Raw genomic sequence first — 27,692 nt, forward strand, 5'->3', positions numbered from 1 at the left:
TGATCGCCGGAGCCCAGCAGGTCAAGGCTGCGGTGGCCGGGAGCAGCCACTGCACTCCAGTCTGGGCAACAGAGTAAGACTCCAACTCAAAAAAAGAAGAAAAAGAAAAAGAGGTCAAAGAGAGCAAAGACCTTAGAACAAGGATATTAATAGAGATCTTAAGGACACATTTTAAAACTTTCATTTAAATTACAAACATAAATATATTTTCATACAAACATATATTCACATGTTTATATTTCTATGTACATATATTCAGACACTCATTTTATTTTTAAAGTCCTTTTTTAAAAAGCTCATAACCAAACCATAATTCAAATAAAACATATAATGATAGGATGGCTACTTGATCTATTTCAATTTATAGAAAAGGCTTTCAAAAGTTTGAAGATTGCTACAGACATAACAGTAATAAGTTATTCTTTTTAACCAGGCATATAAAATATTAAAAAGTACTTCATTTAGGATTTAAAGTAGCTATGAAAATAATTTTTACATAACTATTGTGAAGTACAGGAAAATGAAAAAATTGAAGCCTCACTCTGGAAAAATTCCTAACAGATTACCTGAATACAATATTATAGAGGCTAGCCAGTCTAAAAGTAAGGAAGAGACGGACTAAAGAAATGTAATAGTATGTATAAGGGATAATTATACCTTTAAGACCAAACTTATAGAGCCATTTGTTTTGATGCAAATTAAATATCAGTATTTTAAACATATAAAATAAAATATTTCAAATGAGAAAAGAAACTGACTACTGATCGTAATATGGTTAAAGTAGAATAATTGAGCTTCTAATGATACATTTTGAGCATTCATTTTTTAAAAGTTGATCATTCTTTTTCACTAATCTAAACTGACTTTATTTTCAAGTAGTTTTTAAAAATGAATCATTACTAACCAATATTTAAAAGCAAAGATATAAAGTATACATCTTCTGACTAAAAGCAAATATCTTTACTATGTCCTACAGAGACTGGTAAAAGCTCTATCTTACATATAAGCGGTGTATGAATTGCCTTGGCAAGTTCCTAGATACATTTCTTCACTTCTAACAGGGATAAAAAGATCTATTATTTGTTGCCAGGGTTTCTTGGCCCAAATCCAAGACAAGATGACCTTGTCCTTGAATAAAACAATAGGATATTGCTTCCTCTCAGGCCCTTCTGCGAGCAAGCACAGTGGAAAAACTCCCCAAGAGATAAGTTTATTTCATCTCAGGAAATATATCTGTCATAATAGACAAAATAAAGATCAGATAATGAAGAGGTGGAATCTTAACCCAAAAGAGGCATAAACGAGCATCTAATTAGTTCTGGTGCTTTTTTCCTACAATGCTAAGGAAATACATCAATCAAATTGCACTAAAGGGACATTCTACCCAATGTTTACAGACAAGGTCAAATTGTCATGGTAGAATAAAAACATTTTTTAAAACTAATTTTTCTTATACCTGCTCTATTTAAAAGAAAGGAAGGGAAGGTGAAGAAAAGTTACATTCCTTTGCTGCATCATCAAATTATAGGCATTAATTTGTCAGGTATCCTAACATCCTCCACTTCATCACCTGTACTGACCTACTTCTCTCTAACACAATCCCCTCCAATAGTGATTATTTCATTGTTCTTCCTCATAGCCTTCCATATGCTCACATTCCTCTACATCTTCCTGCCCTAGGCCCTCACCATTATTCTTCTAGTCTGGAAAAGCCTTCTTTGCACCGTACTCTTACCAGTTGATAAATAGTTTAAATTCCAACCATATCTTTAATACAGAGTATACCAAAGGAGGAGAATTCATTCAAGGTATAATCTGCCAACTAAGTATAAAGACAAAACCAATTTATAAGATGCAATTAGAAGAATTAATAAAATTAAGCATTACATATTAGGTGCTACTCAATCAATACTCAAGAGATAGCAGAGGTAAATAGAAGAGATAAAGACCAAGTCAAAGTCAAGCCAAGAGTACTGCAAGCTGAAAAATGAGAAAAGGAGGCTGAAGGGTTTATAAACAAGCCAGATGGTCCTAAATACAAAGAGTATATAGTCTTATACATTTATAAGAGAAAGAATATAGAGTATAGAGTGCCTTAAGTGACTGACAGGAATTTAGACAATACGGTTAAATTATATTACATCCTTCTTGGTTAAGGGGCTTATTATAAAATGAATATTTATGGCTACAAATGAGTCATGGCAAGTATAAACTTAAGAGAGGTGATCCTTAATTGAAGCTGAGCTTCATGATATATGCAGGATTCATGAGGACAGAAACAGGAGAAACAGCAAGGCTCAGAGCTTCCAGCAGAGCATGAGTGACTGTGGGCAGGCAGGTATGCTTAGCAGTTAAGCAGCAGAAAAGAAAAAGTACATAGTAGGGGCAGACAAGAAACGCCGGAGAAGGAAGGAATTGGGCTAAATGGTGTCTATTCCTGATCATCTCAACTCAAGTCTCAAGTTGGTTTCAGAATGAATCAATGTATTATGGATTGAACCAAGCAAGGGAAAGTTCTGTAAAATAATCTGAATCATGCTGCTGCTCTGTTATGCTAACAGTATTTGGAATGCCCATATGCCAGGGAAAAAAACAAGCACCTTTGCAAGTTGTGTATTCCACTAATTCATACAAAGTATGATATAAAGTCTACACACTGAATTAGACTAAACTTGGTCACTTAGGTAGAGGTAGTTTTAGTCTATGGCTAAAGCAATGGCAAAGAAATCAGACAGAGCCAGGTAGCAATGATGGCTCTACCATTGATTGGTAATGTGCCCCTGGAAAGAATTATTTTTTGATCTCAGTTTCCTCATATCTAAAGAGGTGATGATACATCTTTCTTGAGAGGGTGACTGCAAGAATTAAGTCAGATAATATGTAATACAGGACCTGCCACACTATAAGTGCTCAATAACACTTCAGCTACTACAATTTATTCCCTACATTTAAGAAAGGCACTCTGTTGTTGTTGTTTTCTTTATTTTAAGATGTGGGGTACAATTCAGGGTTAGGTATTCAAATGTTCATTATGCAGGTACCCTTGTCCATGAAGTGTGCCCCTCCCTCCCCTAGCAGTTTCCCTCTACTGCCAATCCCACCCCTCCTCCCCTGGCAGTTTCCCACTAAGTAAGGCACTTTCTTATCTATACTGCCATTTTTATTATTTAATCAAGACAACGTATAATTTATTATAAATACAGTACACTGCATAAATTAATTTCTATAAAAATGTAATACTAAAAAACTGGTTATCAGCGTGACAGCATCAAATTAATCTACTGTAAAACAATTCATCTTAATCTACAAAATTTCAAAGTCATCCTATATTACAAAATTTTCAAAGCTGAGCAAAATGGGGAGAGAGGGGTTTCATGGTTCAAAACAGCAGTAAGTTGAGTAAAGAGACGTTTAATACTTTCCCAACATTTTCCCCAATTTACTGAGCCTACAAAACTTTTTTCATCTGACATCTATTAATAGTCTGTACAATTAAGGTTCATAGTAGTCTTTCAAAAAATGCCGTTTCATAATGTATTTCTGCAATGTTAATACTCTTCTTTTTTTTTTGAGTTGGAGTCTCACTATGTTGCCCAGACTGGAGTGCAGTGGCCGCTCCCGGCCACTGCAGCCTCGACCTGCTGGGCTCCAGCAATCCTTCCGCCTCAGCCTTCCAAGTAGCTGGAACTACAGGCGCACGCTACCACACCTGGCTAATTTTTGATTTACTGTAGAGATGAGGTCTCGCCAAGTTGCCCAGGCGGGTCTCAAACCCGCGGGCTCAGGCAATCCACTCACCTCAGCCTCCCAAGGCGCGGGATTACAGTCTGAGCCACTGAGCCCGGCTCTCTTCTTATTTAAAAAAAAAATACAAGATTGTTGTATTTTCATATTCACAAAATCACAATATTCCTCTGAAGACAAATGGAAAGCACTACATGACTATAAAAATATAGCCCAGTGGTGAGTGCATTTCTAGTGACACACAGTATTCATCTTAGTGTTATCAGCTGACTATATAGAATGGGGAGAGGAAGGAATTGTGATAAAATATGTAAAGTTTACTAGTTTAAAGAGTTAAGTGAATATACGCAGCCACAGAGAAAGACAAGATTATGAACTTTCGCAGCAACCTGGATAGACTTAGAGTCTCTAATACTCAGTGATCTATACAGAAACAAAGAACTGAATACCACATGTTCTCATTCATAAGCGGACCCTGAACAATTATCATAATACTATAAGAAAGGGATTGGCAGTAGTGAGAAATTTCCTATTGGGGATGGGGGAAACACTTCATCAATAAGGATACCTGATCTAAAGCCAGGTGGAGTGGGGTCCAAAGTAAGGCCCAAACTTTACCTGTACAATGATTATTTGTATACCTAACCCTGAATTATACCCCACATCTTTAAAATAAAATAAGAGTTAAGAGAGACTTCATTAACACAAAAATTCAATTAAATGAGAAATTCAACAGTGTTTATTGTACAATTATTATGTGCCAGCAACAGAAGTATGTGTTTAGTGACAAAAACAAGAAGAATAAAAGCCTGTAAGAGTTGAAAGATTCTGACAAAGTAGAACAACTGAGCTCACTCACTGTGCCTAATCATAGCCAAGGGAGGGAAAAATGCCTATCCCAATTCAACACTGTTATTTTTGAGTACCACACTCTCTTCTGCAGTCAAAAGAGCAAAGCCTCTTAAAAAGCCACAAACTTTTCAAAGAAGCGAAAAACAGAAGTGTTTGTGAATTTAGTAAAATTTACTCATTTGAAATCAGTTCTAATGCTACGTCATAAAGTTCTATAAGCTGAATGACTCACTTATTTTTGACCGACAAGTATTTACTGAGTCATCTATTACGGGAGAACCAGAGTAATTATTCTCTTATTCAATTTCTCACATACAATTAAAATTGTAAAGGCCTGATTATTAAACAGCAAAATCTATGTAACCAAGAGACTAGACAACAAGCAAACAGCATCTTGATATCATAAACCGCCAACTCTGTTATACATGATACTCTGAAATGGCAAATTCTAGTATTTCAACTTCTAACAACAGTATCATGGGAAATGGCACATGTTTTCTATAACCTGTTTGATCCAAAGTTATTTTGTGACTGGTGCTACTTTTGTCATAGTATTACCCTAAGTGTTAGTGATATATAAAGCAGTTGTCTAAAAACAACTACACTTACAGAAGAGTTAGATACTTGTCACTCTAGTTTAGGTACTATGTGCCATTATGTCCCAACTGGTATTGTTTTCACAAATCCAGCAATGCATTTTCCTCTCCCCACCAGGAAATAGTTCTAACAATTTTCTTTGTTGATTAGGTTTATATTATTATTAATTTAAGTACTCCCCTTCCTCTATTTCAAGAAAGGCTATATGAAAAAGGTAAATAAGGAGCCATTGGTTTAACTTTTGTTTCTCAGGTTCCTTCCTCAAGTTTAGCTTAACTAATATTCTTATTTTTACCTGGAAAAATCATGGCTACAGAGGAGCTTAATTTCAAAGGTCCTGTTAATAAAATCAAGTTATAACAGAACTTCTCTATAACAACCCTTCCTATTAGTGAAATTAAGTATAAGACTGGTCTTTTTTTGGATCTGATCCTAAGAGACTTAATTAGTAAGTACCACAAGGGCTTCATCATGAGGGGCTGGGCTGTAAGTGCAGCATCACAACATGCTTCTAACCCAGCTACTGCCTTAGGAACATGGCACAGTTCAGTGGCAAAGTGAGCTAATGCCTTAAGAGTCACTGCCTCTAAGAAAACCTTGTGCAATCTGTTAATTTTTTACAATGATGAACAAACCCAAATTATACTCATGAGCCTAAGCATCTAAATATGCTAAATTCATGGCCTCCTACCTATAAATTTACAAAGCCTCACGACTTACGTCCATTTTTTAAGTTTAACATATTCTAAAAACATCCTTTTTAGAATACATAGAAGATAACTCCTATACTCTAATGTAATAAACTGCTAGATGCTAGGATGTAGAAACAGACATTTCAAAATACTTAGACTACTATAAAAGTACCTAAATGAATGCATTTTTATTTTGGGGATTCTATATATACACACACGCGTGTGTGTGTGTGTGTGTGTGTGTGTGTGTGTGTGTGTGTGTGTGTGTGTGTGTGTGTGTATGTATACACACACACTCATATGAATATATATGTATATATCAATCACGTGAATTAGCATGATGGCAGAAAACTCCCAATGCAGTGATATAAAAGTAGCACTGTGAGAACTCACAATCCTGAGACAGGAGTCAGGCACAGAAAAGTGTTTCTCACAAGCAGCAGTAGCTGCCCCTGGGATTTCAGCATGACAAATGCGTAACTGACTCATGGGATCAATTAGAAAGGAACAATACTTTTCTTCATGGCGTTAAAAAAATTCTGCTTAATCACCGATTAATACATGTTAAGAAGTCAGATGAGTCCCACTGATCACTTTATTGTCAAATCCATGACCAAAGCTCTCCCTCCTTCACTCAAGCCTATATGTGAATTCCTCACTACAGATTCCTGTTCTCAATAACCTTCCTCATGATCTCTCATTAAATTCAGCTACAAAAACATTTTTTGCAAACTATTCAAGGGTTAAGTGAAAGCTGAGCTGTCAAGTGTTAGTTTCTGAATATAAAAATCAGCTGCCCAATTATTTCTCAATGTTAGTGATTTTTCTTTAAATGAATTGTTGGTCTTGTTTAAAAATTTTTAAAATTACACCAACACTGGAAGAGCAAGCCAGTTGTAATTTACCCTCCCCTCCTCCAAGCAGACTATTTTACCCTCTAAAAAAAAAACGGTTTTCCCTAAAGAGAAAGAGCAACAATTCCCATTTTAAAGCAGATCTCTATGACGTGCTATCAAAGCACAAGCAGCATTTGCGATACTTACTGAGTGCTTCTCCTGCTGGCCCACAACTCCATGGTTAGCTGGGATTGCTAGTGGTTTCATAATGAAGAAACATATGCTGAACTGAATTTACACATCATGTACCAATCTCTCACGATGGCAAGTCACCCTCTACAGCATTAAATTAAAAGAAAAAAAAAAAAGAGGGAGGAGGGAAAACCAAGCTGCAGCTTAAAGTGTCACTACTGGTAAGCTTAAAAAACCCTTCACACTTGTAGACCAGAAAAGGAATCCGAACAACGATGTTCGTCTCCATTTTTATAACACTGAAACTCTAACCATCTTAAGCTATGACAAGACCGAGAAAACCTCGTACAGCTCTCAGTCTTCCAAGAGAACAAGATCATTTCTGAGACTGAGGAACAAGAGGCAAAAGAAAAGGAGAAAAAAAAAAAGAAGAAAAAAGCTAAAATGGCTGACTGCACACAGACTCCTCTCAAAAAGGCTTAATACAGAATTATATTAGTCAGGGTGGTATAAGAACCAGGCTCTCGCATTCAGCCAAGCATTGTTAATACCCTTGTTTCATCTGCAATCACACATACAAACCCCTCCAACCAAGAAAAAGAAAGAAAGAAAAAATCAGGGCAGAGCGTGTGAATCGGGACCTCCTCCCTAGCTGCTAATGATGCTGACAGAGTGGTGACCAGTGATCTCTGTCCCACTCCACTAACCAAGTTTGCACAATTAATCTTAGCAGCATGACACTGATGGACATTTAATTTAATGATGTCTGTCCCTCACACTCAACACAAGCATGCCTGCTAGCAAGAGAGTCACCAACAGAAACACAGCACATGCACACACACACAATTTCAAGAATCATGAGTCTGAATGCAATACACCAATATAATTACATTATTGTGCTTACTTTGGAGGACCATGGCTGCAGGCAGTTGGCATAGCAACGCACAAGGAAAGCCATTTCCTGGGTAGAGAGAAAGCTTCCTTTTCTAAATAAAAAATTCCTCTTAGGAAACAAACGGCATTGCTGCTTCCTGCAGAAAGCAAGACACTGTAGTCTGTCTCTTAACCTGCAAGGCTCACACTCAATGCAGTTCTAGTGATGTAAGTGGATTTCTCTCTCACCCTCCCTCTCCCTATATACACTGAAATATTCAGCTCAAATGGTACACACATTCCTTAAGGCTCGCCCCCTCCTCTACTTAACCATTTCACTCATTACGGTAGCAATGGACAATTCAGATAAAGTAACAAGCTCTTGCCTGTATTCTACCAGCAGCTGTAGGTTAAGCAAGTCTCAGAGGGATGGAATCCATTGATTGCTGACTCCAAATAATATCACTGAAGACAGGGTGGGAAAACGGAGCAAGGACTTACTTGAACAGCTTTGAACTAAAATATGATTTTTCACCAAGGTGAAAATAAAGGAATTGATGTGACCTCTACCCCACCCTCAAATACTGCTATGCTATAGTAAACAACTATCTATCAAAAATTTATAAAATGCACACTTGACAAGCTTTGTATAAATTTAGATGTGATTTTCACACTCATACACAAACACAGATGCACATACTGCCTAGAAAACAACATAAAAAAATAAATCCACCCTTATTATTTTTAAGAAAAGAATCAAACCAAACTTTTAGAGGTAGAAAGTTGAAATAAAATGAGGATACATTAGTTTTAATTTCACCTAGATATGAAGGTTATTTGAAAGGCTGCATTGTATTGAAAAATTATAAGGACTTTTTACTTTGAAACACTGGTCAGTTTCTCACAATAAGATTGCTCTATAAATGGTACACATAATAGAAAATAGATACAGAAAATCTAGCACTCTTATTAATAACTGACCCTGGAATTGTCAGGGCTCGCTAACTTGTGTTTCTTGACTATTTACCTAAGGTTGTACCCACCCTATTCACTTTTTTTCTCCTCATACCTCATAGGAACCATTCCCTCCACTATTCTAGATCCTTCTCCCCATACACCCCCACCCCTTTCTTAGACTTATTCTATTATCCATTTCTTTCTTTTCCTACATATAGTTGACCTCTCCCCACAACCAGAGGTTCTCCACCTCTGGCTTTTAAAAGTACAAGTCTCTCCCACCTCAAAAACAAGACAAAAACAGTAACATTCCCCAGACCCCATGTTTTCCTAAGGTTAAAATCTAATCTCTTCAGTCTCACTTCACTAGCAAATCTCTTAACAATCTGCTTTGGCTTTCACTATTTCCTAACCCCATGTACTACTCAAATGAAGGACCACAGTGATCCTGTTATACAATTTATACATCCATGGGTTTTCCCGAACATTTCTCCAACCCATCACAATTTTTTATTAAGTTAAATTAATTATTAAATTTAATTATTAAATTAAATTAATTTTTCAGATTTAGACTTCTCTTCATCTCTGCTGCCATCATCCCACTCTGATCATTACTTTTTGCCTAGAAAACTTCAAGTCTTTTTAATGAACTAACTGGATTCAACTCTAACCCCATCCACCCAACCTATTTACCATACTAACCTCCTGAAACGTTTTAAAAACCAAAGTCTGATCATTTTATCTTCATCCCCTGAGCCCCTTTTACAAATTAAAACACTTCCATGTTCCCACTGCTATAAAGACCAAAACACTTATCATCATCTGCAAGTTTTATACATTTTCCAGAAGTATACCATGCTCATGCTCACATTCTGCACTCCAGAGCTGCTTCCCTCATGGACAAAAGGGTTTTTGCATATGTTATTTTCTCTGCCTGAAACTCTCCTTCTCCCTTTCCTGTCTTCTCTTTCACCTCCAAAAACATGTAGGTGAAATGCCCTAGCCAGGATCGGTGGCTCAGCCTGTAATCCCGCGCCTTGGGAGGCTGAGGTGAGTGGACTGCCTGAGCCCTGGGCAGGCAAGACCTCATCTCTACAATAAATTAAAAAAAAATTAGCCGGGTGTGGTAGCGCACGCCTGTAATTCCGGCTACTCGGAAGGCTGAGGTGGAATTATCGCCGGAGCCTAGCAGGTCGAGGCTGCGGTGGCCGGAAGCAGCCACTGCACTCCAGTCTGGGCGACAGAGTGAGACTCCAACTCAAAAAAAAAAAAAAAGAGAAAAAGAAATGCCCTGAGAGTTCTCTTGGCAGTGTTGATCTCTTCACTGAAGTACTTATGTGTTCCAATTGTGATTTTGCGTACAGTCACGAGAGCATCTGAGCAGTCAGTGCCTGCTTCCCCCGTTGTACTCTCCTCTCCATGATGCTGCACCATGTCTGCAGCACCCTGTCCGTGCACTACTGCACTTACAACGCCCAGCAGGGTGCACAGTACAGGCACTCCTGCTTTTTGCTCTCCACTGACTGAAAATGGACACTGACAAGGCCATATTTGACCTTCCAAACTAGTTCCTGTCAAAAGTCCATATATTGTTCTATAATGGACAGAAATGATTTAAAAGTAATTGCCACCCAAAAGTAGAAGCAACCCAAGTGTTCATCAACAGATGAATGTACGAATAAAGTGTATATACATACAGTTGGACGTTATTAAGCCTTAAGAAGGAATAAAATTCTGCTACATGCTACAGCATGGATAAACCTTGAAGGCATAAGGCTAAATGATATGTCAGTCACAAAGGATAAATACTGCATGATACTCTAGATACTAGTCAAATTCTTATAGGCAGAAAATATTACAGTGGTGGTCAGGTGCTGGGGGAAAGAGAGATTGGAGTTATTATTTAGTGAGTATGGAGTTTCAGCTTGGGAAGATGAAAAAAGGTCTGGAGATGGATGGTGGTGATGGTAGGTGAAGTAAGAAAATCACACAACCTCAGGTACTGATGCTTTTTTGTGCTGAGACTTGGCATGACCTCTCTCACAGCCTCTGGTTCCATGCCTACAACCCACACATCTTAAAACGCATGACTATAATACAGAAATTTTATTATCCACACTATCTTGTACCTTAAAACACAATTACGCCAGATTAACAGTGCTTAAGAAACAAAATATAAACACAAGATTTAAGAGAATCCCATATTATAGATTTTACATGAATAAAAATAAACCACTTACCTTGAAGTAACTCGAACTTGGATTGCATTTACCCCACTCCATAACCACCTAGATTAGCAAGTAGCACTAAATAGATCCAACTAAGAAAAAGAACCATGTAACAACTTACTGCCCTGTGTCAAGAATGTCCAATGACTTATAAAATATCAGTAACGATTCTCTAAAAAAAATGGAGATTCTATAGTTCAGAAAACTATTTAATGTAAGGCTTCCCATGCTGCATTTAATATCATTGTATTCATTTATATTTTTTCATCTACAGTATTCATTTGCTAATCACTATAAAATTGAGAAAAATGGTCTGCTCTTCTCAGTAATGATTAATCACATTTAGAATTTATACAGTGCTTATCCATAGATCTCAATGTGCTTTACAAACATTTAATTAAGCTTCATCAAAACCCAAGGAAAGCAAGAGGATAACGTATTTATCATTCATAAAAAATAAGTGTACAAGATTATAGAGTTAATAGTTTAGAAAAATGCAAAATAGGACAGATTTTTAATATCATTTACTACACTTAAGAGTTACACAAGAGGGGAACCCCTCCAAATAAAATCCTGATATTATATTTTGGAGGGCCAGCCCCTTGGAGTACAGACTTCCCTATTAGGTAAGTGTTCTAGGAACCCACTGACATCAGGTATCAGCTAGAATTGTTCTAAGAAGGTACTATCAGCTTCAGTTAAATTTTTTTGTTGTTGAGATTCTTTCAACGTGTCTGCCCATTCCACGATGGTTGATTTATGAGCGCACCTGCCCACTGAGTGGTCAACAGTTTTTGACCAAAAGTGGCATGACCCCCCATGTTCCACCCTCCCTATTCACCTGATCTCACCCCAAGTAAATTTTGTTGTTGTTGTTTCTCTGGATGAAAAAAGTCCTCAAAGGGAAATGTTTTTACCAATGTGGAAGAGGTGAAACAAAAAACAACAGAAGCACTAAAAGGCATCAAAATTGACAAGATCAAAAACTGTTTTGAGCAGTGGAAAAAGCAACTAGATAGGTGTATTGCATCAAATAGAGAGTACTTTGAAGGTGACTGAAGTTAAAACATGTAGGAATAAATACACAACTTTTAATAAATAAATTCCTGAATTTTGGGGTCCCCTTCGTATATTAATGTCTTCCCTATTCCTCCTACCCCAGAGGAAGAACTACAGAGGTTGAGGAAAACTTGTGGGCATGGCAGGAAGAAGTTATTCTTTGACACTAGGAAACAAAGAAATTTTACACATTTGATTTTTAATTTTTTTTGTTTTCAAAAGAAATGACATTTCAAAATGCTATTTCTATATGAATACACCAAACCAATTAAGCACTAAGACAATGTAAAATAAAGGATGGTAGGTATGATCAGAAGCTTTATTTCTAGTTCCTAAACCTAATACATCCTCTGTTAGTACAATTTCTTTTAAAAAAGAAAAGTTGATTATCTGACAAACTCTTTTTTTTTTTTTTGGAGTTGGAGTCTCACTCTGTTGCCCATGCTGGAGTGCAGTGGCACACTCACGACCACCCCAGTGTCGATCTGCTGGGCTCCGGCAATCCTTCCACCTCAGCTTACCAAGTAGCCGGAACTACAGGTATGTGCTACCATGCCCGGCTAATTTTTTATTAATTGTGGAAATGAGGTCTTGCCAAGTTGCCCCGGCTGGTCTCAAATCCATGGGCTCAGGCAATTCACTTGCCTTGGCCTCCCAAAGTGCTGGGATTACAGGCTGAGTCACCAAGCCCGGCCCTGACAAACTCAATCCTACATTTTCATATAATCTATTTCATCCTTGGGTATGCCTCAGACAGGTCCTTCACATACCCCATTGGAAGCAATAAGACAGGAAATCTGTCTAGAATTTCATTTTTCCACTTTGACTAAATAAATTCATGATTAAAAATAATTATGAAATAAAATGTGAAAGAAACCAACACAATGCCTGACACATTGTAAATATTGGATATTATTAGAATCTGTTACTTGAGTTAATGTTCAGTATCAGAAAGAAATGAGAGTCGCAAAAACATTGCCCAGATATACGCCACAGGTATGTTCCAAATAAATCTTTAGGCTGTCTCTCTCTAATAAAAGTTTCGGACAGCAAGCTGTTTATGTTCGATCTTATTCATAATTGGAAAATGAATATAGCAACTATCTATAATAAATATGCTCAATATTCATACACAACATGTTAGAAGGGAAAGATTAAAAGATGGCATGAGATGGAGACTTGCAGAAAAACAAATAAAGAAGGCTGTAAGTCAGTGAGAAATTCCACCATGGGGTTTTTAAGACAAGTACTTGCTTGAAAAACAGAAGACTTAAACAGTAGATTTAACAGAGCTTACTTCATTTCCTAGAACCTATTTTTTTTAAAGGCCAGACTTTATCTTACAATGCTCAAGGTTTCAGAGGGGGAGTTCTTGAGCACTTGCTGCAAATCATTTCCATGCTTTTTCTAGGTTGGGTAAGGGTTTCCAACAGGACTCCTTACTATGATATTTCACAAAGCAATACTCCCAATGTAAAGAATTAGTATCTTTATTTCTAATTTGGCATGTAATATATTCCCTTATGATTAATATGTTTCCATAAGCACAATGAATTGTTAATTATCTCTGTTTTTATTTAAGAAAAACAGAAAATATTGTACCATAAACTGGAATTTAAGTTAGCTGAGGTCAGGAACCATACATTTTATCTGATATTATCAACAACAGATCATGCTTTATCCTTCATACTTGACAAACAGTAGTTGTTCAAGCAAAGAATGAATGCATAAGTAGTTCCACCTAAATTTCAAAATCAACCTGTGAAAAATTGCTCCACAGTTTCTAAGGTGAAGAAATAAACATAGGATGGTTGGAGAACTGTAAAAGATGTCTAATTCCTATATTGTCAAAATTAAGGGTTTTAAATAATTTGATAGGCAAAAAAGAGTAGGCTAAAACCAGCCAACTTAAATTTAACCAGGATAAATATAAAGACCTAAAGTGCACTACAGAAATATCACTTGCGTAAGTACAGGATAGGGGAGATCAGGCTTGAGGAACAAATCACAGGGAAGTGGGAGATAGAAGGGTGATCTGTAAAACTGAGCTAGCCAAAAACTTTCTACAAGCCAAAGCATAATCCCAAAACCTTAATGTATCTCAGGTTCCATTATCAGAACTGTGATGTCCAGAGAAAGGAAGACAGGAAGTTCTGTTGTAATCTGCATTGGAGGGATTGTGGGACCTTATTGAAACAATAGCAACCAGTAACTGGGAGAAATAATGAGTAAACATAGTGCTCAAGTGGCAGAAAACCTGAATGACAAAGTATTTAGGAAAGCTACAAATAGCTAGGAATGTTTAATACAAAGAGGTTTAAAGGATAGGATCTTCATAAATATCTGAAACAGTTATATAAAAATGAAATATTAATATTCATTTGTGTTGCTTTAAAAGAGATCCAGAACTATGGACTAAAATTACAGGGAGGCAGATTTCTACTAAGCATAAGAAGAATTTCTTAATAACTAGCTCTTTTCTAAAATAATATAATAACTGCTATGACTGAGTTCTCATGTTGTACTAAGCACTGAAGTACAAGCTTGACACACATTATATAAACAACTCTTTCTGAAATACCGGCACTCATTGTCATTTAAATCTTAAAGAAGAGGCTGAATGCTGGTGGCTATATAGAAAAAAACATAAACTGCATTAAGTGGTTCAACTGAGAGATTCTTAAAATTCTTTCCCATTCTTAAAGTGTCTTACCTAACATGGATGCTACCAAACATCAGCTGGTGGCAACATGGGGATGGAAAGGGCGATATGATATGGAATGGCAGAAAAAGAGAAATGACAGGAATGGAAATGAATCTACCTTAGGATAAGTTTTTTGGTAGTAACTGTTCTTTTTTTTTTTTGAGTTGGAGTCTCACTCTGTCGTCCAGACTGGAGTGCAGTGGCCACTCCCGGCCACCGCAGCCTCGACCTGCTGGGCTCCGGTGACCCTTCCACCTCAGCCTTCTAAGTAGCCGGAATTACAGGCATGCGCCACCACACCCGGCTGATTTTTTTTTTGATTTATTGTAGAGATGAGGTCTCGCTGCCCAGGCGGGTCTCGAACCTGCGGGCTCAGGCAATCCACTCACCTCAGCCTCCCAAAGGCGCGGGATTATAGGCTGAGCCACCGAGCCCGTAATTGTTCTTTATTCCAAGATTTTTGTCTATTTTGGCAGGAGAGAGAATATTAAAATGACCTTACTTTAAAATATAGATAGATGATAGCTAGCTGGCTAATATATACATACGTGTGTGTGTGTGTGTGTGTGTGTGTGTGTGTGTGTGTGTGTGTGTGTGTGTAGAGAGAGAGAGAGAGCGAGAGAGAGAGATAACTGGACAATAGTTAAAATTTTTTCCTTTTTTCCATTTATTTATTTATTTATTTTTAATAGAGATGGAGTCTTACTATGTTGCCCAGACAGGTCTCAAACTCCTGGGCTCAAGTGGTCCTCCTGCCTTGGCCTCCCAAAGTGCTGGGTCAAATCTCAAGTTTAAATTACATAAAAAGAAATCAATATTAAATTTATTTTTAAAAATCAGTAATTTTGTGGATTAGGCATAGAAACACCTATGTCTATGTTTGGCTCTAACACTTACTGAGTGACCACAAACACTGAACAGGTTACCCTCTTTGGCCTCTGCATGCTTATCTACTAATGAAAAGATACCATTACCTAGTGTTCAGATCTGTAGGCTGGTTTCATTGACAAATGAAACCATATAAGACAAAAACTAGCACACTGGCATATCATAAACATTCTATACAAGTTAATTTTACCCCTCCAAAATATTCTCAAAAGCAGTCGCATTCAAGGTTTGACCAACCCATTAATGATTGCTGTATAGTTGGCTGGAACTAATATCCTTGTGGTGATATCCTCATATAGAACTGTTAAAGCAGGTGGATCTATGATGTCACTCCTAGAATTACTAAATAATATTAAGTATTCAAGTCTGATCCAGAACATCAACATATTACCATATTGCTGAGACCTGTATTATCTGTTGTGCAAAGGGTATATACAATAATTGCAAAAATATATTATCTGCCCTCAAAAACCCTTTATTGAAAAAATTCTATTTTCAACAAACAGGCCAGGTGCAATGGCTCATGCCTATAGCCCTACCACTTTGGGAGGCAGTGGCAGGTGGAGTGCTTAAGCCCAGGAGTTCGAGACCAGCCTAGGCAACAAAGCAAAACCTCGTACCTACCAAAAAAAAAATTAGCCGGGCTTGGTGGCACATGTCTGTAGTTCCAGCTACTCAGGATGCTGAGGTGGAAGGACTGCTTGAGCCCAGGAGGTTGAGGCTCCAATGAACCATGATCATGCCACTGCACTCCAGCCTGGGCGACAGAGAGAGACCTCCAACTCAAGAAACATTTCATTTCTAAAAATATCTAATGTCTAGAAATAAGTACCAAAATGTGTAAGTTTTCAACTAGATTAATAGTCTTTATTCAAAAGAAAATAACAGTAATTATAAGTGGTAACATTAACCAATGTACTTCACTACCAGGAATAGAATAGTGCCTGCCCTTTAGTTGCAATCAAATACATTCCAGACAGGATAGGCTTCCAAGTAAACTTGCCTGGAAATAGTTAAATATAGAATACTAACTCAGTATAGAAAATACTTTAAATGCCACAGAAATTTTTTAAATATTTTTTTGAAAAAATGTTCAACCTACCAATATGGGCACGATTTTAGATGATAACAATTGTCATCTATTAGCCTTCAACCTTCATTCTCATAAAAAAATAAATTAACAAACAAAGCCCCAAACACACACCTAATTTCTCCCTCTCCTCAGCAGCCTTAGAAAGGCAAACAGACCATTTTACTTATTCATATTTTAGTTACACTTTGAAATTATCAGTTATGCTATGCTGATATTAAAAAACCAAAGCTGATACTAGAATATTTAATTGTACATATCAGACCATTATAATTGTTAGAATTGCTAACAATTTACCAGATGGATCATATTCATGCAAGATTACATCACCGACATGTGTCATAAAGTAGCACTTTATAGTATTAGCACATAACCATAAATTTAGAATGATACACTGAACAGAATAAGGCATTCATTCATTCATACTAAAACTGGCCCACAAGATTTTAAATAGGATAGGACAAGGAACAAGAAATCAGGGATGAACTTCAGAAATCATCTCCGTCAGTTCAACAGTATGCTAGACAAATGGAAATGTATTGGTCATCAAATGAAATCCTTACTGGCCAGGCTTGGTGGCTCAGCCTGTAATCCCAGCACTTTGGGAGGCCAAGGCAAGTGGATTGCCTGAGCCCGTGGGTTCGAGACCAGCCAGGGCAACTTGGCAAAACCTCATCTCTACAATAAAAACAAAAAAATTAGCCGGGCGTGGTTGTGCATGCCTGTAGTTCTGGCTACTTGGAAGGCTGAAGCAGAAGGATCGCCGGAGCCCAGTAGGTCGACGCTGGGTTGGTCATGAGTGTGCCACTGCACTTCAGCCTGGGCAACAGGCTGAAGTACAGCCTCTAACTCAAAAGACTCCAACTCAAAAAGAAAAAAAAAAGAAAGAAATCCTTACTAAAAGATTGCCTTAGAACAAATTATAGCAAAACCTATTTTCTTGATGGCTTGTGTTTTATGGGAAATAAATGCTTTTTGTAGACATAAAGCGAAATAAAAATCAGCAAGATCAAAATTTTAAAATATAGACCATTCAATCCAGTAAACTTTTAAGGTTTAAAAACAAAAACTAACAAGATGTTAATAGCATGCTCAACTACTAGAAAACACAGTATTTACAATATAAGTAAAAACACAGCATGGAAGAAAATGAGACAATTATTTAAAGGAGAAATTTCTCTACATGAGAAATAATGTACGAGCCTATGGTGACCCCTTACCACACAGAATATTCATGTGGCCATTTCAGCTTCCACCAAGAGAAACCCAACATTTCAAATTTGAAGACATTTCCAGTCCTTTTCAAAAGGCAGCTCTATCCCCCAGATAATCATTTGCTCTAACAGCACAGGCCTGTTATTTAATCACTTTGAATCTCAGAGCACAGTGTAAGTTGTCAGTCACACTCTGTGATGACAAAGGAAACCAGCCACTGTCTTAACTAAGAAGAAATAAGTCAACAGAAAAAGGCAACGTCTTTATTTAAATACAAAAGGAAAAACAGAAGCCAGTTTTTTTAAAAAAGGACAATAGATATTCAAATAGAGAATAACAAAGATGGAAAAGAAGTCTAGAAACACAGTGAGAGAACCGAGAAGAAAGTAGTTTTAGATATATAGGCATGCATCACTTAACAACAAGGATACATTCTGAGAAATGTCTCTTTAGCTGGTTGTGCAAACACTGTGCAAACATCACAGAGTACCCTTACACAAACCTAGATGGTGCAGCCTACTACATGCCTGGGCTATTTGGTACAACCTACTGCCCCTGGGCTATAAACCTATATAGCATGTTACTGAATACTGTAGGCAGTCGCAGCACAATGGTTTTTGTATATCTAGACAGCTAAACACAGAAAGGGTACAATAAAAATACTGTGACATAATCTTATGGGACCACTGTCATACATACAGTGACTAAAATTGTTCATTGTTGGCCAAAATGTCATTATGCAGCACAGGCCTGTTATTTAAAGAGGCATGCTGTATTAGGTGCAGACTTAGCCTCCATGAAAGCAGAAGACAATTCCTTGGTTTTAAATTCCTCATTGTAATAAATATTGAAGAAACTCCCACATGTCAAATTTTGGTGCAGTCTATCAAAGAACACCCACAATTATTTTTAAGAGCAGATAAAATACTCTTCCCTTTTTCAACTATCTATCTGCGTAAGGCCAGATTTCCTTCACATACTTTATATACTCCTACCAGAAGAGGATCTCCTCACAACAGATTGAATCCAGAAGTGAATGAGAATCCAGTTGTCATCTATTAGATCAAATATTACACATATTTGCAAAAGTATAAAACACTCTCAGCTGGGCATGGTGGCTCACGCCTGTAATCCCAGCATTTTGGGCATTGGAGGCAAGAGAATTGCCTGAGCCCAGGGATTTGAGACCAGCCTGGGCAACTTGGCAAAAACTTGTGTCTACAATAAATTTTAAAAATTAGCCTGGTGTGGTGGTGTGCACCTGTGGTTCCAGCTACTTGGAAAGCTGAGGCGGAAGGATCATCACAGCCCAGGAGGTTGAGGCTGACGTCAGCCATTATCATACCACTATACTCCAGTATGGGAAACAGAGTGAGATTCCGACTCAAAAAAAGGTATATAACACTCTCATCCTTCTAATAAACTTGTGTTTTATATGATAGCTCTTTTTCCCTTAAAAAAAAAAAAAAAACCCTTATGTTAATGTGTAATGGATTTTTTTAAAAAAATTTTATTTTACAGATGTGGGTTATAATTCAAGGTTAGGTATACAAATGGTCATTGTACAGGTAAAGTTTGGGACTCACTTTGGTCCCCATGTCACCTGGTTTGAGATAAGGTACTCTTATTGATCAAGCGTGTCCCCCGCCTCCACCCTACTACCTCCCCTGGCAGTTTCCCACTACTGCCAATCCCTTTCTTATAGTATTATGGTAATTGTTTAGGGTCCACCTATGAGTGAGAACATATGGTACTCAGTTCTTTGTTTCTGTGACAGAAATCACAGACTCAGTATCCATCCAAGCTGCTACAAAGTTCATAATTTTGTCCTTTATGGCTGTATAACATTCCATTGTGCATATGTACATTTTTTGAATCCAGTCTACTTTCAACGAGCACCATGACTGGTTTCATGTTTTTGCTACTGTGAATAGTGATGCAATAAGCATGCATGCACAGGTATCTTTTTTGTAGAATAATGTGAGTTCTGCTGGGGATATTCCCAGTAGGAGAATTGCAGGGTCATATGGGAGGTCAATTTTTAGAACTTTTAGGAATCGCCACACTGTTTCTCATAGAGGTTGTACCAGTTTACACGCCTACCAACCATGCAGAAGTGTTTCCCTTTCCCCGCATCCTCTCCAGCATTTGTTGTTTTTGAGTTATTGAAGATGGCCATCCTGACTGGAGTTAGGTGGTATCTCAGTGTAGTTTTAATTTGCATTTCTTTGATGGTTAGAGAGGTTGAGTATTTTTTCATGTATCTGTTGGCTGCTCATATGTCTTCTTTTGTGAAGTGTCTATTCATATATCTTTTGCCCACTTTGTAATAGAGCTGCTTGTTTGTTTTTCTTTTCGGCATGTTTGAGTTCCTTGTAGATCCTAGATGTTAGGCCTTTGTCAGTTATATAGTTGGCAAATATTTTTTCCCAGTCTGTGGGCTGTCTCCCCCTCTCTTGAGGTTTTTTCAGCTTTGCAGAAGCTTTTCAATTTGATGAGGTCCCATTTGTCTATCTTATCTCTTATGGCATGGGCACTTGGTGTTTTGATCAGAAATTGGTTGCCAGTTCCAATTTCCATAAGGATGTCTCCTGCATTTTCTAAGGTTCTTATAGTTTGAGGTTTTATGTTTAGGTCTTTGATCCATATAGAGTTGATTTATGTATATGGAGATAGGTAGGGGTCCACTTTCATTCTCTGCATGTGGTCAGTCAGTTTTCCCAGCACCTTTTACTGAATAGGTTCTCCTCTCCCCAGTAGTTGTTAGTGGAGGCTTTGTCTAAGATGAGTTGGTTGAGAAATTGAGATTTTTGCTTCCAGAATCTTTATCCTGTTCCATTAGTCTATATGCCTGTTCCTGTACCAATACCATCCAATACCAGGCTGTTTTTGATTACTGTAACTTTATAATAAAGTTTAAAGTCTGGAAGTATGATACCTCCCACTTTGTTTCTTTTGCTGAGGATTGTTTTGGCTATTCATGGTCATTCATGTTTCCATATGAATTTCTGTATTGTTGTTTCCGGGTCTGAGAAGAATAAGGCTGGTAATTTAATGGGTATTACATTAAATTTGGAGATTGGGTAGAATACATTAAATCTGCCTTGGGTAGGATGGACATCTTGACAATGTTGATTCTCCCAATCCATGAGCATGGAATATTTTTCCATTTGTTTGTATCATCTTTGATTTCTTTGAGCAATGTTTTGTAGTTTTCATTGTAAAGGTCTTTCACTTCTCTGGTTAGGAAGATGCCGAGGTATTTCATTTTTAAATTAATGAATGAATACATATTTAAAATTTCTCAGTTTCAATTCTAATGTGGTAAATAATGATACAGATGCCCATACACACAAAAGTTCATTAGAGCCATGAAAATGATGGGAGTGTAAAGGAGTCTGGAGATGAGAAAGCTTGAGGACTGCTGCCACTGGAAACAATCAGCCTCTTGGCCATTTTAAAGAGTACAGTTAACGGCTGTCCTTAGATTTCCTGTTTATAGCCACTTAAACAGAACCTCTGACAACTTAATTCGCCTGCAGGATGGTTGGTTGCCCTTCCTGTCTAACCAAAGTTAGTACCAAAAGATAGGCAAAAGTTTATACCAAAGAGAAATGTAAAAACAGAAGCCATTAAGGGCTCCTCTCAATGATGCCACTGTAATGGACACCAGGATCATCAAGAATGTCAACGATGCCCAACTGTGCTCTTCATCCCAGTTGCTTGGGGATATGCTTGTTTTGTAAATTAACAAATGGCAAAATGATCTTTTTCCTAAAAAATTTCCTGAATATTCCAAAATTCCTGATGATTCACACAGCTTTTGTAAAGTTCAGTTTAAAATTTTTTATAAGACTTTCTAACCATTTACAAATGGTTTCTAACCATTTACAAATGGTTAGAAAGTCTAAGTGTGATAATATTTAGTAAAGGGAATTATTACAACTTATTTTGAGATTTTTACTTTATTTTCCAACACACCCAAATGTCTTCTATATCATACTGAAATCACAGGTGACCAATTATAAGTGCCATCCTCACAGACATCTGAGTTTAAAAAAAATAAAGACAACATGAATATTTTCTTTCCCACCCCCCAATCTTTTAAAATTACTCTGTCATTTATCCAAATCAGAAATTCTTGTTATATATTGGCCTACTCTGCTGCCATATCATTTCTGCACTAGACCAGCTATTCCAAATTCCATATTACATCCAACTACCACCTGTCTTCCAGTTGAAAGAAAGAGAAATTCAAGGGGTGGAAAAAAGACTGAGTCCATAAAAAACTGTTCTAATACAAATAATTACTCAGTAACTGTTTTTTTTTTTTAAGCAGATTCTACAATTCTTTTTTCCAAAAAGAGCTTTAAAATGTTGTCTTTTAGCCTATGTGTATTTTTAATAATCACAAAGAATGCTAGATATAATCTGTGAAATGGATATGTTCAAGACAGTCAGAAGTTTACTACTGATATACCCAACACTACTGAGTTGTGCACTTAAAACTAGGTTAAATGATAAAATTAATGTTATGGAGGGGGGTTGGCCAAAAAAAAAAATAAAAACAATTAAATTATACACTTTAGGTGGATTGTATGGTATATGAATTATATCTCAATAAAGATGTTATTAAAGAAGCACAGTAGTGGAAGTTTGCTTCTGATCAGTTAAAAAAAAGTTTACTATTGAGACATGAATAATGGTGACATTTGTTAGAGAGAATAAAGGAGACATTATATATATATAAAAATATGCATATAATTTAGTGGGTATCTGTAGAATATTTTAATATAAATAATCAAAATATTTTCTTTCACAAGTGATTTAAAATCTAACGTGTACATTCCATAAAATGTTAGAGTTTTGTCCACAGGTCAACAGTATCTTCTAGCTATAGAGAGGTATTTCAAATTAGTAATGTTTTCACATTGGATTCAAAAACAAAAGAAAACATTTCTAATCACCTGATATTTCAAACAGTGAAAAAAGACAACTTACAACTGATAACTGTAAAAAGACCAATTCAGCACTGGTAGAAAATAGGTCTGAAAATCAAAGCAGACTTTTCCAAAGAAAAAAATCACATGATATGAAATGAAATACTCGAAGATGAAAAGCATCTTTACTATTGTAACTAAAAGCTAAATTTTAGCTAAGTAGATTTAGAACATGTAAAAGCACAGACAGCCACCAGTGTTCACAACGAGAGGCACAACAAAGTCGCAGTGATCTTTTTGACAAATAAATTGCTTGAAATATTGCATGACTTGCCACACAACACCCTTATTACTTTCAATTTCCAAGTGCAACCAAAAGATGGGTCCAATTATGACATCAATACAAGCTTTCTTTCAAAATGGAATGAAAGAACAGTAAATCCCAGTGGACACCGGAGTTCTGTAGCAGAGATGATGTAATATATAAAAATAGACACCCTTCAACAGAAGATGAAACTTGGGTAAACAGCACACTGCATACCATTCTCAACTGCCTTGCATGAATTTGCAATGCATGCTGTTAATAGCATGAGAGAAATCATTCCATGTTTTAAATCATTTCCTGATTTACATTTAAATTTCTATACATACTCTATAGTATAATTTCCCGACCCATATAAATTAAATCAACATAAATACTTGATAATAAATGAAAGAGAAAGAAATAGTTCCCACCCCCTACTCCACCCCCAAGCAAGGAGGTTGAGACCACTGCAGCAGCGTTAACATGCTGCCTTTGCCAGGAACTGCAGCACATATGGCACAGTATTGTTACGTCCACCTATTGTTTGCAGACCTTTCCACAGTGAGCGTTCTGCAGGATATTAAAATGCAACATGATCTGGCTGAAGAGGAACCAGTAAACCTGCCAGTAATAAGCATGAAAAGCAATGGACACTTTTGACATGGCTCTCACAAGACTCCCTGATGTAAATACAAAGCATCAGGCATCCAAACAACAGATTCTAGAAAATGTTTTGAAAAGTTTTGATACATCACTCCTCTCCCTCTCTCTCTCTCCTCCCACCCCCTCTTTTCCATCCTTTATTACCTAATTCAGTTTTCACATTTCTGCTGAGCTTTCCTGGATTAAAAAGTAATCTGCTTTAAACTAATCTATCTCAAACTACCACTCAAGCATTCATATCCATAAATAGTAAAGTCATCAAACGTGACTGGAACAGAACACACTGCCTACAATGCAAATCATCAGAAATTAATAAATTTGAGTTATATAAAATTTTACTTTGTAACATAATTATTTCTACTTTCTTCCCCTTGAACACTACTTAAATCCCTGCCTTTAATTTTTACTCCAACTGCCAAGTTCTGGCCATCATTTCCATTTCTATTACTTACCCAGGTCTTACAGTTCCATTTTGCCATCCCTGTCCCCAAAATCTATTCCACCTTGGAGTCAGATTAGTTTATTTAAATGTAAATCTCAGAATGTCACACCCCTGCTTTACTCTCTTTGGTGTTCCCTAGAGTCATGAAAAATTTCACCTTTCAACATGGTTTTGAACAATGGGGTTCTTTCTATACAAAATATTTTTGTTTGAGCCAAGACATTAAAGCGGTTCAGGAGGCCATCCCTGACTCCTCAAGATTCCCTATGTGTATGCACCTCTACAGTGCCTGTACTTCCCTATATCTGAGTTGCCTGTTTTTTTTGTTTTTGTTTTTGTTTTTAATCGGTACTCCCTGTCAAATCAGAAAGGGTAAGATTCTGTGTTGTAGACCTTTACATCTCTAGAGTTTCTCTCTAGAGTCTGGGACAGATTTGAAACTTGATGAGCCCTCAATAAATATTTGTTAAAGAACCAAACATATAAAAATGAAAATACTGAGATTTTCTCCTATGATAAGTCACAGAAAGACACTGATGACAATATTGAAAAAAATGCTTTAGGTTCAGTTAAGCAAACAAATGTTTAATACATTTTAATTTTAAAAATATGAAAAATATTATAATAAATAAGACATTTCCTCTATAATTGAATCATTTCTTATATGTATAAAAAGATATTTTAAAATATCATCATATAAATAAATAATAGTCATGTGGGATATAACAGGAACTGAAGGTAAAAATCCAAAGTTCTTAATATTCTAAGAAATTCACCAGATATAAAAGTCCTTGACATATTACCCAAAACACATCCTCTTACTGTTAAGTAGTGAATACTGAATTAAACCTATGGACAACTCAGTAAGAAATTAAATAAATAAAAAGTGATAAAGCAAAGCCATGACATGAGTGAAATACTGTCAACTTCTAATTTAAAAACAATAATTTAAGTCAAAAAGTATGAAGTCAAATAAATATAATCACACAAACTAGGTGCTATAATTTTTCACTTGTTTTAATAGCTAAACAATTTTTGAAACTAATTAAACCTAGCAAGAAGTTTTTAACTGAAGAAGAAACCAACTTAACTCTATCTCAAAAAAAAAAAAAAAAATCTTCAGAGATATATTAGATATACCCTAGGAATGGTTAGGTCTTATATAGCCATTATAAGAAAAAGAACTTGTCCATATTAGACAGAATACCTTATAAAAAACTGATTTTTAAAAATCTCATACATGTATCAATGGTAGTACATTGATGCCATATTTTAATTTTAGAGATACTGTATTATTACCAACAATAATAAAAAATTATTCCCATAAAGTTCTAATATTATGTGAGGGGGAACCTCCAAAAAAACGAAATTATTTTTTGAGGACAGGCACCTTGTAGTACAGGCTTCCCTCACTAGGTAAGTGTTCTAGGAATCCATCGGCATCATTGGACCAGCTAGCATTGTTGTAAGAGGCTGCAATCAGCTTCAGTGAATTTATTTTTGGAGATTCTCTCAGGACGTTTGCATATCTCACAATGAGTAATTTACAAGTGAACCGACACCACACCCAGTGGTCAGCAGTTTTTGACCAAAAAACACCAGGACCCTGTGCCTTACCCTCTCTGTTCACCCAATCTCTCCCTGAGCAACTTTTCTTTTGTTTCTCTAGATTAAAAAAGTCCTCAAAAGGAAACGTCCTGCCGATGTGGAAGAGGTGAAACAAAAAATGGCAGAGGCACTAGAAGGCATCAAAATTGACAAATCCAAAAACTGTGGTGAACAGTGGAAAGTGTCTCAATAGGTGTATTGCATTAAATGGAAAGTACTCTGAAGGTGACTGAAGTTTAAACATGTAAGAGTAAATACACGATTTTAAATAAATAGATCTTGGGTGTTTTGGGATCTCCCCTCATATCATATTCAATTTACATCATTAATCTCTTATCCAATATTTTCTATTAATTTGGTACATTCTCACCAAGAACATTAAGCCTAACCTACTGAAAAATTCAATACATATTTATTAAAGAGTGCTCAGGAGTGTACATTTACATTGTAGAAAAGGAATACTAAAAAAAATGTGTGGAAGAGGTGAAACAAAAAATAGCAGAAGCACCAATGAGTTTTCATTATTTTAAAATTTTGCATTTATCGACACGTTATGAATGTATTATATTATGCTATAATAATCCCCCTAATTCAGATCTGTATAAAGTAGAGCTACATTTCTGAGTGAGGAGGAGTGGGGGTGGAGAGTTGATCAGAACTTCAACATAAAGCATTTAAACTTCACGGCCTGTCTAGGAAGGCGGGAAATCATGAAATTCGGACAGGATAAGTTTTCTTCAGTCCTCAGTCTAATATTTCCCTCTATTCCTCTCTACAAACTGGGAAAATGGAAGAACTGTTTTTCATTAAAATCAGAGGAGGAATAAAAGATGACAAAAGTGGTACATACCAACTTCCTGCTTCAGTCCTACTATCTCTCCTCTCCATTTTTATTCTGAAATTCAGATTTTGCTACCCACACAAACTTCTAGAATAAATTATTCATGAATACAGAGAAGGCCTGAATCTATGGGTAAAATAAACAAAACTTTTCTTCCTCCTACCCTATTCTGAACCTGGAGACAAGAAAACCATGGTCTGTTCAAAGTCCCTAGTCAGCCTCTAAAGTGACTGACCCCAAATTGTCCAGCCTCTGCCAAAAACCTTATATATGACCTGCCTCTATCAGCTACTTACTCAAAACTGAAAATTCATGTCACATCTTATTTTCTGGCAGTCTTAATACAGTCTCAATCTCAACTCATCAAAATGTAAGAAATGCTAATGAAAGCTATCTCCAATCTTCCTTTCTCACTGCATTTTAAAATGCTATTCTCTCTGCAAACCTCACACACTTGCCTTGAAAAATGTCCTGAAAACATTCTACACGGACTAGATGAGTATTCACGTTTCTGAAGAAAATTGTTATATTCTGTTTTAAACTACTGTAACACATCTACTTTTTAAAAAAGTATACATAAGGTATACATAATAACTCAATGCACATTTTGAGTTCAATTCCAAGTTCCAACTGATAATTAAACTGGTAATTTTTCATGCTAAAAAAAAGAGGATCAATTACATACTAATCTATCTTTTAAAATATTAAGTTATATATAATGTGTGTGTGTATGTATACACACACACATATATTTTAGGTGTATTCTTTCCAGATAAAAGCTGAAAACACTGATGTATGTAAAATTTTATACCATTTATACATCATGAAACCTATAAAAACCATATAGCAATCACACCACCTGTGACATTTTAATATGTACTCTTGTAAAGAAAATAAGAAAACTGTCTCATTTTAATGTGAAAAATTACACAAATAGTTTATGCTTTTAGGCAAAGTTCCTAAAATA

General features: G+C 36.3%; 1 protein-coding gene across 7 annotated transcripts in view; it reads right to left on the reverse strand.

The window, feature by feature from the left end:
* Nucleotides 1–27,692, reverse strand: part of RAPGEF2 (Rap guanine nucleotide exchange factor 2) — a 278,622-nt gene that overhangs the window by 92,904 nt on the left and 158,026 nt on the right. The window contains exon 1 of one of the 7 annotated variants that reach the window (XM_021708060.1): nt 6,929–7,963. The exons of 4 other annotated variants lie outside the window; for them this stretch is intronic. In XM_021708060.1, coding sequence (XP_021563735.1) covers nt 6,929–6,988 — 60 coding nt within the window. In that variant the 5' untranslated portion in view covers nt 6,989–7,963. Of the gene's footprint in view, nt 1–6,928; nt 7,964–27,692 lie in introns of those variants that run through there. 2 more of the 7 variants (XM_021708061.1, XM_021708062.1) reach the window with 2 other exon arrangements.

Source organism: Carlito syrichta, unplaced genomic scaffold (genome assembly GCF_000164805.1).
Source record: "Carlito syrichta isolate Samal-C Ts95f unplaced genomic scaffold, Tarsius_syrichta-2.0.1 Scaffold130519, whole genome shotgun sequence".
Lineage (NCBI taxonomy): Eukaryota > Metazoa > Chordata > Mammalia > Primates > Tarsiidae > Carlito > Carlito syrichta.